The sequence below is a fragment of the Ochotona curzoniae genome, unplaced genomic scaffold (assembly GCF_017591425.1).
Source record: "Ochotona curzoniae isolate NIBS_2020 unplaced genomic scaffold, NIBS_Ocur_1.0 contig_1302, whole genome shotgun sequence".
NCBI classification, from domain to species: domain Eukaryota; kingdom Metazoa; phylum Chordata; class Mammalia; order Lagomorpha; family Ochotonidae; genus Ochotona; species Ochotona curzoniae.
In genome coordinates, this window is record NW_024465035.1 from 6542115 (window position 1) to 6558746 (window position 16632).

Genomic DNA, 16632 nt, shown 5'->3' on the forward strand with positions numbered 1-16632 from the left:
AATGAGGGTGGCTGATGGCAGAATCAAGCTTGGCCAAGGATCCCAATTCCTTTCTTGCAGAACACTACGCTGCCACAGACCTACATGAGCACACGGTGGCAAGTGATACAGGCTGCTCCTTATAATTCACTAATCATCAATGGGCAAACCATTCTACACAAGGAACCATCACTCGTCCCTGGGTTAGCCACCTCCAAGCTCCTTAAGGCTCCCTAGAGCTCCATTCCCTCTGGGACACAGACATGACCATGACAGCTATGTGCCCCAAGTGTCTTGTGACCCTGACTCCCCTATCACGCTCAATTTCTTATGTTTCAGAATATCCGGTTAGTATCTTACATTTTATGCCATAATCTTGGCTGCATTTTCTTTTTTAAAAAAAGGTTCATTTATTTTTCTTGGAAAGACAGATTTTCAGAGAGAAGAAGAGACAGAGAGAATGATCTTCTGACTGCTAGTTCACGCCCCAAGTGGCTGCAATGGTCGGAGCTCAGCTGATTTGAGGCCAGGAGTTTCTTCCAGGTCTCCCATGTAGGTGCAGGGTCCCAAGACTTTGGGCAGTCCTCTACTGCTTTCCCAGGACACACGCAGGGAGCTGGATGGGAAATAGAGCAGCCAGGACAAGATGGGATCCCAGCGGATGCAAGGTGAGGACATTCGCCACTAGGTTATCGAGCCGGGTCCTTGACTGCATTTTTAAGAGTTAATGGAAAGGTGCACAATCATTCATTTTATTTGGACATATGCTATTTTCTCTTATTAAACCTCAAAGAATCCGTATTTGTAATGCTTGGAGAATTTGTTTCATTATTTACATGCATATGTGCACCGCTTTATTATGCAGTTAAAAAATATTATAAAAAATTCTGGAACCTGAAAAATGAATCGTAAGGTCTAGTAGACTGAAGTAGGGAAGCATTACCAAGATCCATAGGTTTGGAGAACATATTCATTTCTCCCTTCAATTAAATCAAACAAATTACAAAGCAGAAAATCACATCTTTTAGCATTTTTTCCCATTCTGTACGAATTTCTAATTCTAACCTGATAGAATACCTTAAAATTTAGATCAAAACTCATATCTCGTTGACCAGCAACCTTGTTCTTTATATAAACACTTCCTCACTGTGGTGGATGCCTTTTCGTCCCTTTTGTAAGAAGTATTTATATAACCCACATACGTTTTTGCACAAAAAAATCTAAATATGAAATTTTAGATTTTATACTCAGATTCCTAAGCCTTATGAGAGAAAAAAAAATGCATTGTTTCTTAAACATCAGAGAACTGATGGCATATGTATCTGATGCCTGATGATATTTCTTGATGTAACAAAAATTATTTCTGCAGAAAACAAATAGATACATAAAGAAATAAATTCTTTCAAATCAATCAAACAATAAAACAGAGGATATGCTCAAAGGTCGAAGTCAGCAGTCAAGAAAAAAGGGCAGAAAAACTTCAGCTTCAAATTTACGTGAAACTTGCAGGCTCAAGTTGATCAGACAGCTTTGGCAATGGAATCCACAGACGGACCGACTGACTCAGTGTACCGACTGCCAACGTGCCTGTTGGGATGGTTGCCAAGAAGCCAGAGGCTTGGATTTCCATCCAGTGCCTGGCGCTCCGATAACTTGTGTTTGAAGCTTTCTCTCTTATACTTCAGCCAATATTTTTGTTTGGATCAAAAGTAGTACGGATTCACAGATTTTTTTTTTTTAGATGATTAAATGTTCTTATTTTCAAGAAATACAACATTAGTGGTAAAAGAGTATACTTCTTTTTCTCTTAAGTGTAAAGAAATCATTTTACACTCAAATAGAGAAATCAGTGTCAAATTTTCTTTAAATCTTAATTTTATTAAGCTACCTTTAGCCCACAAAACAAGATATATAGGGCCTGGCACAATAGCCTAGTGGCTAAATCCTTGTTTTGTATGCACTGCGATTCCATATGGATGCGGGTTCATGTCCCGGCAGCCCCATTTCTCATCCAACTCCCTGAGAAAGCAGTTGAGGACAGCACAAAGCCTTGGGAACCTGCACTCACACGGGAGATCTGAAAGAAGCTCCTAGTTCCTGGATTCGGATTGGCTCAGCTGTGGCCACTTGGGGAGTGAATCATCGGACGGAAGATCTTCCTCTCTGTTTCTCCTCCTCTCTGTATATCTGACTTTCCAATAAAAATAAATTTAAAAAAAGATATATGTATATATATTTATAATATGAACTAAATCAGTGTTTCATAGAATTAAGAGCTCCCTCAGAACTGGCACTATTGGGTAGGTTGGTAATGATTAGCTCCTAGCAGAGGCAGTGGTTAACTCTTCCGCTTGCTAAGAGGAAAGCAGCAGGGAGGGTGGGACAATCTGCTGTGGGACAAGTTTTACATGGCAGTGTCCGTTGGATCTGTCAGCTGACCCGCTGGCCAACGAGATGTGAGTTTCGGCATACAGCTTTAAGCAAATCTACCATCAGGGCATTTTATCTGTTATTAGACAATTTCTTCAACTCATTCAGAGAAGTCCATTTTTTTCACCCAATCTGAAATTGCACGTATTGTTCTTGGGAAACTTACCTTTGGATCTCGGAGGAACAGAGCCTTAAGGATGAGTGAGTGTACGTCCCCGATGAGGGGGTAATGCATCAGCAGGCCCAGGCAGGTCTGGTAGTTGCTTGAGATCACTGAACGACAGGGAAATAGAGTTCAGACACAGCACTGGTGAGGACACTGTGCAGAACTAACAATCTACACATGAACAAGGTAGAGCCAGAGCAGGCCATGCAATAACTGCACTGATTTGACAACAGGAAGGAAGGAGAAGGGGTCTTTACCAAAATGGCCTTTGAAGCCGCGTACTGTATTGTTAACTGCGACCTAACATACTAGAGCTTATCCTCAGTGCTGGAAGCAACAGCTTCACTCCAGATATGTGCTCACGTTTGCAATATAAATAAATTCCCAGAAACATGCATATTTATTGCCACTTCTATGGCTGTGTTTAAATGTCTCCAGTTTTGCTGCTTAGAAATTAGTAACAAAAACCTTATGAATGAGAAAGAACCAGTTTAAAATTCTCATAAAATAACATTTACCTTGATTACTATGCTTTATAACTTACATGTTATTCTTTCCTAGATATAAATATTACATAATTAGAAGTTCAAGAAAATATAATTTCTTTCAATTATTTGTGTTCCTGAAGGTAACAGGAAATTTGGAGGGGAAATATCTATTCAGTATTTCTGTAGGAAAAAAGAAAGTCAAAATCTTCATAGGTAACTTCCACAGACTCTCATTTCATTTTTTTTTTTAACTGTGCCTAATACAGGCACAACTGCTAAAACCCGTTTCCAGGCAGGTCTGGGTGAACGGGCTTACCGCGCTGCAGTCCGCCATTGCTGCTGCAGTCCCCGCCATAGCACTGGCTGGGGAAGTCACATGACCACCTTCACAGCACTGGCTGCAAGGAAACTGAGCAGATACAACTTCCTGTGCTTGTCAGCGATTCACTTTCGTTTACAAATTCCTTGAACAATGTTCCACACGACAACAACCGGGCTTTAGTGGGAACAACAGGAATCTCAAAATAACAATTATTCGAATCAGAGATACCACTGATTCTTAAGCTTTTTTCTTTTTTCTGCTGTTGAGAGGAACCACGTCTTCCAGTAGCTTCTCACTCCTTTCTCTGCATCACGAGCACCATGTGAGGAGGAGACAGGACTGGGCGAAATGAGTAATTAGGCTCGAAGTAAGGAACCACTTTATCATCTTCATTTCCAGTGCTCAGCTGACAACTTGTAATTTCATACATCTGCTTTCATTTGTAAAGCACTCAGTTGTCCCACCCTTTCGCTGTCTCTTCCCACTCTCCTCGTTTACCGTCCTTCTGTAACATTCAGTTACCTGTTCCCACTTTGTCTCTAGAAATTCAAAATGCTTCCATACTAAGAACGGTACAATGCTTCCATTTCATGGTTTATTTTGAGTTCTGACAAGTGAACAAAGTTTAATTTATCTGATAACTGAAGAAGTTATTTTTTTTCCAGATTCTATAATGACTATATTTTAGGACCCGACCAAGGGGATCTTTTTATATAAATTTGGTAAGAGAGGCAGGAGTTTTGCCTAAAGGATTTTAGGCTCAGCACTCAGGACTGGATTTCAATCTGGAGGTCCCATTTAAACTGTTCATAAAGTCACCTGAAGATCATATACGTGACTCAGTTATAGTTTAAAAATCCATGTAACGGGTCCAGCCTTTAGCCTGGTGGCTAGACCCCACTTTGAATGGGCTGTCCTAAATGAGCTGACAAAAAAGTAAAGCTTCAGGCTTTCTCATAATTCATTGCTGTTTCTACTGAAAATCAATCCAGTGGGTTGGTTAGTGCCCTGTGAGGCCCTACAGACAGCAGGCGCTGAATGAATACCACGTGCTCGGAATACTTGCTGCGGTCCAACTACAGATATGAAAAAGCATGAAACAACCTGCAGTACCTCGACTATTTAAAGACCCTTACAGTGCCGAATTTCCTAGGACAAAATGGCAATGATCAAAATGGAATTTCAAATGGACCGTCAAACAAGGGGAGACAGAGAAGGAAATAAACCATAAATAAGAAACAAATTTTTTTAGTCTGTCTGGTCTTGGGGAAAGACTAAGGCACCGTGTTAGCCCCACAAAACAGTGATTCTTAGCTTGGTGCTTAAGATCCCTACAGGAGGCTGTCTTTTTTTTTTTTTAGACTTATTTATTTTTTATTGGAAAGACAAATCAAATTTGCAGAGATGTCTTTCTGTAGGTGGACGGATAAACTACGAACATCTAGACAGCGAGGGGTTTGTTTTTTCAAGGTATTTATTTTGAAAGAGAGGAATCTCCCACCCCTCAACACCAGTAACCACTGGGGCCGTGCCAGGCCGACACCAGGAGCTAGAGACTCCAGCTGGATCTCTCACGTGCAGGCAGGGGCTGACTACTTCAGCATCTGTTTCCCAGAGTGCACATTAGCAGGAAGTGGGAGTGAAGAGGCTGCACATGGACCAGGCACACTGATGTATGAGGCAGGTGTCCCCGGGGACGTACCTTCACAAACACCCGCCCCAGACAATGGGATGCTCTTCAGTACTAAGAGTAAATGACCAGTCAAGTCATACCAAAAAAATATGTATGTATTGTATATGTACATGTGTCACCCAGCACAAGATGCTCATCTAGAAGAGCCACCTCCTGAATGACTCCCACTATAGGACACGTTGGGAAAGCTGAAGCGATGCAGACAGCAGAAGGACAGGAGTTAGAGGGAAAGGAGGACAGAGCATTCTGCATCTGCTGGGCAGTGAAACTACTCGATGGGACACTACAATGGGGAACACACATCCCGAGACTGTCTAAACCTGCGGAATGTAGCGAGCCCTAACACAGACCATGGGCCCCGGGCAGTAATGACGTATCCAGGCAGGCGTACGGACTGACAACAGTGAGGGTAGCTGGGAATATGTGGGAACTCTACATAATCTGCCTAGTTTTGCTGTGAGTCTAAACTTCTCTTTAAAAATACAATCTATTTTTTAAATGTGAACATTAAATAAGAAAAAATAGACAGTGAGCCACTGCAGTATTTCTGAATGTTAGTGAAATTTCGTAAGACAGTTACTCTACCATAAAACATAATAGAAGTGACATTTGTAACTCAAAGGACATGCTAATATCCATAACTGATATGGCCATGAAAACAACTGTCAATATTTTATGTCTGAAGGGAAGAGAGCTGGCAGGCAGGAGGTGCCTAAACACTCCTTCTAAAACAGGACCGCCAAGTTGTGCTTTGATAAAACTCTGTGACACATTACCATGTGGTTTAAGAGAGTGTTTATTTTTAGTAACTGAGGCTGGGTACCGCTTTTTCTAGAAAAGATACGAAAATTCAATTTGCAGTTGAGATAAGCTGCATTTTGACACGAGTGTGATGTTGAAATCATGTTCTTAACTAGAAAATAGAGAAATAAAACTTTGGGGGTAGGACACATGGGAGCTGGCGGACGGACTGTGGCTGAAGAGTCAGCTGAGACGTAAGATGCAACGAAAGGGACAACACGTGATTCACAAAGAGGACACACCTGTCAGGCCAGGCCAGGCGCTGGAGTGGCGGAAGGAGACACTACGCCCCAGTACGCCAAGGTGTTTGTGCTGGCCAAAACACGAGGCAGGAAGCACTGGGCCTAAGCGCCAAGAGGGAAAGCTGCCATTTGCAGAGTGTTCAGAGAAAAAGTAAATTTAACAAGACCGTAACTATGTGAGAGATACTTTATGCTTGAGAAAACCTATAGTTAAGTAGACTTAATTATAGCATTTGGGCTACTAATGCAATTTACAAGAGAAATAAAAGCAATGTTACATCAAAATTAGAATGCTTGATAATAGTTTTACATCAAGATGTGAAAAAAATTAGCTAATTTTAAAAGCAGACAATGATGTCTTTGAAAAAGTCATCGTGAAAAGTATAGTTTAAAATGATCATTAAAAAATGATCATTTACTCATTCTGACCATAGTCCAAGAGTGAGACCTGCACCTCGCCTTTTAGCACCCTGGTTGGGTATTGCCCCAGTATTAACTGGACACGTAAAGATCTTTCAATGTGTGTTTGGAGGGGGAGGAACAAACACCCACTTGTAATCTCATAAACGAATGGTATAATGGAGACCGTAGTCGTAGGAATCAAAGATGAACTCCACTCTGCGTCTCCACTCCCCCAATAAAACTTTAAATAAACCTTGACAACAAAATGCTAGACTCTCCACCTTTGCTTACATCTATAATGTCATGACACCCCAAAGAGCAAAGCGCTGGAGTCGAGACTAGAGTTAAGCACTATTTTATCGTAACACACAGGGGACATGGGGAGGGAAGGCAAAGGAGGATAAAAAAGAGAGAGAAAGGAAGGAAGCCCTATATCTAAAAAGCTGAAAAATGGAAAACAAGAACAATAATTAAAAAAACCCCACTTGTAACTTGTTCTGGAACAAACAAAGCTCATGATCAAGTTGGGATGATAAGACAAACATCCATAAACTAAGGAACAATAAAAAGGAACAAGTATAATTAAATGCTACTTATTACATGGTATTGTTTAAAATCTTCTGAAACTGCAGTAGTGGAAGATCAATGAGGGCTAGCTAAGAACTGGTTTACTGTAAAGCTGTTTCCCTCCAGGCTTGATGGAGCAGGACTTAGGGAAGTGGACAGAGGGGAAGGAGGGACCCGCAGGACAGACTGAGGTCAGTTAACAGCAGTGTGTCCAGGGGCGGCTGCAGCAGGCCGAGGTGCCGGCGCCCAATCTCAGAGTGGTGGCCTGTGATGCTAGCGGAGGACAGCCCATGTCCTGGCTCTCTGCCCGTGTGCCGTTCTGGGCTCCCTACCCACTCATCTGGGGAGTGAACCCGGGGATGAAAGAGCTCTCTTTCTATCTCAAACGAAAATGAGTGAACAGTTGTGAGGAAAAGTGTGCCTTTAAAAAAACTATTATGGGAATAACGATTCATGATTAGTGGTACATTATTTTCATATCTGAGTTCTTCTGTTTGTATAATTTTACTCCATATTTCAACACAAACAGCAGAAATGTTTAGTCTCACTATTCTGGAGGCCACATTCCCCATGGAAACAGTAAGGGGAACACTCCTTTTGAAGCTGTGGGTGCCGGCAGGGTTTGCTTGTCTGAGGGCTTGGAGGGAGAATCTGTTCTCTGTCTTTCTCCTAGCTTCCGGTGATGGCTGAAAAATTCTCGCCATTTGTTTGCTGGGGGAAGCATCACTCAGATCGTCTCCGCCTTTACATCACACCATTCTCCTTGTCTTCTTGCTGTCTTCCCTGTGTGCATGTCTGTGTTCAATTAGTCACAATGGACCAGAGGCCCATCACATTCCAATATGACCTCATCATAACTAATTATAGTAACAACAATCTATTCTCAAATTAGGTCACATTCTGAAGTTAGGGTTGCTTCAACATCTCTTGTTGAGGGATATAATTACCTGTGCCTGTAACATTAGGGTTTTGGACTACATGTAGTAAGCCTTCAACACTTTTTCATATTAAGTGTTTCTCTGAAAAAATGATCAAATTATAGACCTCCGATTCATAGAAATACAATGTTTTGCACAACATCAGGCTGACCACACCCTTTGCGGCCCATCTGTTGAATCGCTAGGACATACGGACTCCAGTAAATACATAAGGCCTGGCATCTCTGAAGGAAGGCCCTCTCAGCCTCCCTCACGTGAAGCATCTCTCAGTTACAAGTGGAGCTTTAACAGAACACGTGTTATATTCTGTACTGTGATGTCGACTTGGGATTTTCTGATCTGATGAACTTGACACTACTGGGTGGAACTGAACCTTACAGTCTGGAAGCTCCAGCACAGCATCAGGAGTCAGAAGCCACGGCCTGGGATAACAACTTGACCCCAACGTTCTTGGAGGACCAGGGCTGGCATGTTATTCAGCTTCCTCCTAGTGCTTGGCAGGATGTGTAATGTAATCATCTCATTAGCACTGCCCTCCCATGCCCTTTGCCAGTTCTGTTCTGCCTCCTGACCCTTTATTCTGAGGAGCAGTGGCTTTCCTTTCCACGCCTAGCCCTTCCAGAGTCACTGCTGCCCCCGCGACCTCTGGGAGTTGGGGAATGGCGAAGACTCCTGCAGCTTCCTGATTCTGCTTCCAAGCCACTGTTTCCTATCTTTCCAGTAAAACAATCATCGTCCCTTGAAGTCTTACTGTACATATATTCCTCCATCATCCCCCCACATCATCATCACTGATGTATCATGATGGCTGGCAAACAGCAGGGACTCAGTTAAGCACTCACTGAGTGATTATTTCTTTGAATAAATGCTTGATTAACAGTTGCCTTCTTGGTCACTCTTCCTATTCCTCATTATCTATCACATTTCATCATTAGCTCTGAACATTTTTCTAATCAACTATTTTCTCCCCTGCATGGCTGTCATGAGCTTTTACCTGGTTTTCTTACCCTAGTCTTGTCTCTGTCAAGTTCATTTTACTCTGAAAGTGACCACACTTCTGCTCTGAACTCTTGTGCGGTTCTCTATTACTTACAGAGCTTTCATTGTGATCTCTACTATAAGCTTCTTCAGTTTCATAACTTGCTATTCTCTCTCCTTGTATTTGTAGAGAGAACCAGGTGTGTCTGTAGGAAGCTGCTTCATACTGGCAGTCTCAGGTCTCCCTGCCCGCCACACCCGCCATGCCTGCCACACCTGCCACACCCGCCATGCCCACCATGCCCGCCCACATGAACCATTTTCTCTGTTCACTCATGCTGTCCCAGAGGGGAAGTTAGTGTCTTATTCCAGGTTCACACTATCATGTTTCAATCACAGCACCATCTATATTAGTGCTAATTATGTCAGAATTCCTTGTTAGGTGCAGTGAGATTAGATACTTAATGTGTATTCACACCTTTTTTCTTTTTTTAAACATTAGAAGATCTCAATCACTGTTGTGGAGCTAACCAAGAAAATGAAAATAAGTTGGATTAAATATCGAAATGAAAATTTGTATTACTTCTGCATTTTCCACATGTGTCCATGTTTCATAAGTCATCAGAGAAGAGATGTAAAATGCTTAAAGGCTTCAGTTGTCAAAAAGATGCCGTGTTTTATAAAATTGAAAGAACAGATCTTAGCGTAAGAGGATGAATAAGCCAAGCATATAGTGGTGATGCATAAAGGTGTGAAAAGAGGGAACTTAAGTGCTTAATATGGAAAATCAGAACACATTTCAGAAGTTGTTTGAGTTTGAAATTTCGTGTAAATATGATCCAGAAGGATTTGCTTCTGAAGGAGGTTTCTCATTGCCTTTGTTTCTCTTTAACTGACATCAAAAGCAGCTTACAACCTTTCAAGGGAGACCAGTCTTGAGTATTCTAAAAGTCAGCATCCGGCAAAGCTACCGAAACCTCCTCCTCTAGTTTCCAGATGTTTCCTCTGATGATTTCCATGTTCTGGGATGACTAGCTTTAGCTCAGAAAGATGAAACTTACACTTTGTCTGCCAAAATCCTAACCATCTGACCTTCGAGGCATGGATTAAAAATCTTCAATTTTTGGATGAAATGTAATGTGTTTTTTTGTCACTTATTTCTTTTAAATAATTTGGATGGATTTTAAAAAGTCTAATCTAAAATTTTAAAGAATATTAGTGTTACCAGAGGCAGAACAAGAGCATCTGGCACACTGGTATTCAATGAACAAACAGAGACTCACACAGTGATTTTACCATCATGATTCTGAGTGAGTCTATATGTTCTTCTGACAAAGTCCTGCTCCCAGGACAGTTCTTCCCTTAATTCAATCACACCACTTTGTACAATCTTTCTCTGATTATATTTTGTGAACTGTGATTATTTCTCTTGGAAGGAACATAACTTGAGGTATTTTGAAATTTAAAGCATGCTTTGATATCTTCCTCAAGCTGAGGATTATCAGACCATTCCAAAGGGACAAGCACTGTCTCGCTGGGTATTGCAAACACCATAAGACAGATCTAAGGAGATCAAAGCAAATCTACCATTAATGTAAAACATAACATACCCAGAAAGAAGTGAAAATATACCTAAGTGTAACTTAATTGGCAAGAGGTTGATATTAAAAAATCAGCTCCAATCTCCTGATAAATATTCTTGAATACTCTTACCTGTCAGAAGGTGGAGCTCTAAACATATCTGAAACTCTGGCTTTTATATATGCATTTCACAAATACGTGTAATGAGAGATTAACGCAGGAGTAAAGCCTTTAGAAAAATGGTTCGAAAGAATATTCCAGTTCTCTCAGGATAATATCACCCACATCAGCCAATATGTCCATAGTTAACCAACAAAATGTGTAGTACGTTCCTTTGAAATTTCAATATACTACCTACCTGAAAATTTGTGTACATGTAAGCAGATAACACAGAATATGCAGTGTATCTAAAAGGCAACACACTAAAACATGCCAGGACTACCTACGTGACGACCGGCAGCCCACCAACACTTACAAGCATCTCGGATGTAGAGCAGCATGGCTAGGAAGATGTAATCCACTAAACTCAGGCTCAGCCCATCTGCAAACAAGGCGTCCCAGACCGCCAGGAGGTCCTGCAGGGGGAACTCTCTTCCGAACAGCAGCCGCACCCACCGTCTGCAGGGGGACCGACAAAAAATTCAGAAAACGGTACCTTTCAGGGTCGTATCAAGTAATTAATTTCTATCACAACTGTGGAAAAATTATGCGTTATTAACTGAGTACAGTAAGCAAACACCGCCTATGAGAAATATAACACAAATTTGCTTTGCAAAAATACTATATAACAAAATAGCAGCATAGTAAAATCTAAACTTTAAGCTCTCAAGATGAATTTTGTGATTCTGTAACTAGGCCACAGACACCGAACCTTCTTCTTTCACGTATAAATGGCAAGTACTATGCTTGAAAATGGGAGAAACAGCTCATATTTAACAGAAATCACAAATCCTTCAAAGTAATGAGCAAATGAATATATCATGGTTTAACTGTTAGGCCACACGCAAGATTCTGAGTGAAAAATTTCCAAAAGTTCATCTTTTCTGATTTCTGTTGTTACTTAGCTTTTTGCAAATGTTTCTATGAAAAATTACCATAGCCAAACTTAGAAAACCATTTCTTCACAATCTCCTTCTCTCTAAAATGGTTAAAAACAAAATTATAGCAAATACTCAGTACTCCTGGAGCTGTGATTTTTTTCCCTCTCGTTAAACGCAGATGATTATCTGACGTGAACAAAGCAGCACTTGATCTTTCAGCTTTAGGACAGATTCACTCAGAGAGCCATCTTTGTACTTAGAGAGAGAGGTGCTTTTCACAGTCATCCTTCGGCCAAGAAGATGGACACGCTGCACGGCAGACATGAGCAGCCGCACAGCAGACATGAGCAGCCGCACAGCAGACATGAGCAGCTAATCAGAATACTAAGCAGCATCTGTATGTAATTGTATAGCGTGGATAGAGACACTCTGAACTTCGAAAAATGCTAATCATGCCATTTTTACCTAATTCTTATGAAAAATAAAAATAATTCAATTTGAAGTATTTTATCCATTCTCTTCCAATTTGAAATAATGTAGCTTTCTTATGCAAGCAAGAACTCATTCTGTAATTTTGCTGTACAGCAAGGAATTAATAATTCCAAATTTTAAGCATAATTAAACGTACAAAATAGAAGAGATTTTTAGTTCAAACGTTAAGAGCTATTACTTCTTCTTTAAGTTTGGAATCAAATATAACCATCTGTGGGGTTATAGTGAGGCAAAAAAAAAAAAGAATTAAAATACATTCCTGAGAGAGTGTCATATTTCAGGAGAAATCGAAGTGTGACAAAGGAGTGTATAATCACACACACACACACACACACACACACACACACACACACACAGAGCAGTTCATCAGGAACCATGTATGTGATTGGACACTTGAGTTCTTCTATTCACATTATGAAATCAACCAGCAAATAATTAGGTTATATTTTCAAATACATCCATTATTCTAGTTTTCAGGAAAAGAAATACATAGGTAGCATTTACTGCCCACAAATGTTACAATATCTCTCACAATTTTTATCTTGAGCGTTATTCCACTGCTGAAATGAAGTGGGATTCACACAAACATTTTTCGGTCTGATATGCCTGTGTTTATGTGATTGAAGGGAAAAAAATTACTTTTCCACTTTCTTGTAATCTTTCCAGATTATAAATGTTAATCTTTACCATTGTAAGAACAAAAAACCTGCTGCATGGAATGGATTGCTCTTCTTGATTACACACAGTTCACGGGTCTGGCAAACAGTATCGGAACTAGAGTTAGACAAAGCCAAGAATAAAGGACGCAGGTCGAGCCACGTGGGACGCCTGTTTAAAGGATTTTTAACCAACACAGGTATCTGGATTTTTACCTGACCAAAACGTTTAAAGTGTGGTTGCATATGGTTACTCAACTGACACGACTGAAAAAAAAAAAGAAAAAGTCCACCCACTACCAGAAAAGACCAAGGAAGGTGAAGGTCACGGACGGGCCCGCGGTGTCTTCCGCTCTTTCCAGCACAGCTGCCTGCCATTTTCTGACCTGCAGTCTCCGATTTGGTTTTCCCACACACAGTGCTTCAGGAACTGAACAGGCAACAAAGCAACTTACTTATCAGGTGTAACTTGTACTGTACTATTTCTGCAGCAAAAATGCCCAGCTATTGCTCAACCCTCCCCTGCAACCTTCCCGCTGCTGACGGCGTGGGAGCTTAGCTTCCAAAACAACCACGCAGACACGTAAGCAGCCATTTGCAATGCAGCACTGTCACGTCCAGGAACCTCCACAGAGTCAAATCTGTCCTACTGCTTTCTGTGTGAAACGACACGGACTGCGAAGAGCTTTGAAACTGCACAGGTTTCAGTTCTCTCACATATTTAAAGTGTAATCTACCTCATGCTACTTTATAAATGCGCCATGCAGCATCATTCTTGAAGGTTTAGTTTGCCAAACACACTGACAAATAACTGAAGGGCAATAATCAGACTTCATGTAAGAAGAGGAAGCTATTTGTAAAGAGCTCGATGAATTTACGAAATCTTGTGAAGCTCTCTGCAAGCCCCTATCACGCTAGCAGGAAGCAAAGGCACAGCTAGTTGAAATTACAGGTACTGATCTGGTTAATCTTGGAACTAAAAAGAATTTACGATGTGGGGGAAAAACTCAGAAACGCATAAGGAAAAAATCTATTATTAGATGTCTTGCAGGTTTTTAAAAAAGACTTAATCAGTTGTACATGTGAGGGTATTGCAGCAAAATAGTTTTATTTTGCATGCAGTTGTAAGAAAATTAGGCCGAATTCTCAAAATATTTAAGAATACTACAACTAATGAAATGCTATGAGACCAACAATGGCCTTATCATAATTTAATCACTTTCATCTCAATTGGATTTAGTTCATACATTTATTCACAACACACAAAATTTCCTGTGCTATTCTGAGCTTTCTTCATTGAGTTTAAAATCAAAGAAAGACTCAGCTCTGTATGAAATGAGTTACTAATAGAAATTATTTTAGTAAGCTTTTGCATTCTTGGAAAAGAAAACTTGGTCTAAGAAATGAGGTCTTACAAAGGAGTCAACAGTTAGAAATACTGAGTGAGTTTAAAGTCACAGTTACAGGCGGCAGTAAGCCTTTCCCAATTTTAAGACTGCTTCAGTCTAACTGCATTAAACGATTACCCCTGCTTTATGTATGTTACACCTGTAGATCTACTTGGTAATTAAAATATGCACACACATAAAAAAACCGAGCTATTAAATTTAACAATAGACCGCCCAATAACAGACATAGTTTCTATGACTGCATTTATACCATTATTCTCAGTTTTAAATTTCTGTGTATGGAAACTGCTATTACCAGAGGATCGGTAAGTACTGACGGCATAGCAGTGTGGCCAAAGACCCCGGAAACACTTACAGAAACCATTTTTAACAATATGACAATCAGTTCATAAAAGTCACCAATTGAGGGACATTTAAATGAAAACGGTTTTAACCCAGTACTGCTGTTCTCTATAATACAGGAAGAAAGAAAAGCAAGCCTTAGGTCTTCATTTCCTGTTTCCTCCTTTTCAGTTTGATAGTGTTGCTACCTGTAACCAGGATTACACAAGAGCTATATACTGCTTAATTTCACAAACATTGCAAAGGCACCCACCCCAAGTAACCCACAATCACAACACAGCACTGGGGAAGCATTTTAGAACACAAAAGAATAATGTGCACTTTTGATCAATGATACTGTGCTTTGCTTTCTGTTTAATTGTACTTTCCAAAACTAACAATTTTTAAATAATCCATGCCCGGTATAAAATAAACACAGAATCCAAGATCTATATTTATATCAGAGGCAAGTAAAAAAAAAATGTTTATCTCTTTGGCTCATCACCTTGACTGAGTTCAAATTCCTCTTAGATTGGTCCCTAGGTTCTCAGTTGCTTTGAAATTAATATTCTGAGTTTTCTTTATCAACTCTGTGGAAACAGTCCTGAAATCAGAACTAAATTTTCATAGTTATTATAATTAGTGTCACAGGCATTCTCATCTTTAATTCTACATTCTCTAGATAGGAACATTACAAAAAGATGAAAGCCAAATAAATAATTTTGTTCCAGACTTACACTTAGTTTATTCTCCGAAGTGCTTTGCAGAATACATTATTGGAAGACATTTAAATTATTTAGAAAAAAATTTTAAAATCTAGTCAACTGTTTCAATTAAGACCTCTTAAAAATATTAGATCTGCTGCGTGACTTACAGACTTATTTGAATGCTTCGCATCCATCAAACTGCCTCAAAAACAGAAAGAATAGAATTTTCAAACTAGTTACGGTGTTTCACAGAATTCAAGTTTACTTTTAAAATGTTCCTTGTAGGGGCTGCTGGTCTAGTGGCAGAGCAAGCTAATCCTCTACCAATGGGGCTGGCATCCCATATAGATGCCAGTTCATGTTCTGGCTGCTCCACTTCCCGTCCAGCTCCCTGTCTGTGGCCTGGGAAGCAGAGGAGGCCCTTGAGTCCTGGGCCCCTGCACCCACATGGGAGATTCAGAAGAAGCTACTGGCTCCTGGTTCCCAGTTTCCAATCAGCTCACCTCTAGCCATTGTGGCCATTTGGGGAGCGAGCCAGCGGGAAGAAGACCTCTTTCTCTCTCCTTCTCTCATGGTAAAATATGCTTTCCAAATAGAAATAAATCAATCTTTTAAATTTCTTGTAATACATATTGAAATGTGCCTGAACATGGCTTTCTGGGAACATGCTAACCCTAATTTAAAACCCACAGCCACGTGTACTTTAGCTGTTGAAAGTTATTCTTCTTATTATATTATTATTTTTATTTAGGGAAAATTCTCTGTTCCTTTCAGAGGACAGAAAATAGCCCTTTATTAAGGACCTTTCTTATCCAAAAATAAGTCCTATTAATTATCACCCAATCTTACTAAAATTGTTTCTCCTTGGCAAGTGTTTGAAGCTGTTTTGTTGGAACAAAGGTAGCACAGAGTTCACAAAGAAGGTCTGAATGAAAACTCAGAGTTAGGAGGTTCATGAGGGCATATGACATACAAGTTGACAATAATATGCTTCTGAGACTGTGTAATGCTTTAATATCCATTCTCAGACACAGGTCAGCTATTTGAATTAAGTGTGGTACTCAAGGACAGAGTAACTTTAGCATGTTTGATTAGCCAGTGAGTTCACAGGAAGCCCATGGCAGATGGAGCAGTGTGGTCCAGATGCAGTGTACAACCAGGAGGCACTCTTGTTGAGAATCTTCTCGGCCATCCCCACTAAGACACACTGGAGGCACGCTTCTGACTATGTGACGTAAAAGCTGCTGAGAGTCAACCTCTGCCCCCTGCCATGTGATTGGGCTTTGCCATGACTGAGCTACTGGTAGTTACATTCTTAACAAAATTCTTTCCAAGCCTCTACTGTTCATAAATAAATAAAGAAATGCCACAAAGGCATGGCAGGTTCTTGTCCAAGCTGTTCCAGTTCTGATCCAGCTTC

General features: G+C 40.4%; 1 protein-coding gene across 1 annotated transcript in view; it reads right to left on the reverse strand.

The window, feature by feature from the left end:
• TBC1D5 (TBC1 domain family member 5) overlaps window positions 1–16632 on the reverse strand; it is a 354778-nt gene that overhangs the window by 76186 nt on the left and 261960 nt on the right. Inside the window, exons 16-17 of the mRNA XM_040963401.1 lie at window positions 11063–11205; window positions 2576–2682 (exon numbers count right to left, since the gene is read on the reverse strand). Of these exons, the coding sequence (XP_040819335.1) occupies window positions 2576–2682; window positions 11063–11205 (250 nt within the window). The remainder of the gene's footprint in view (window positions 1–2575; window positions 2683–11062; window positions 11206–16632) is intronic.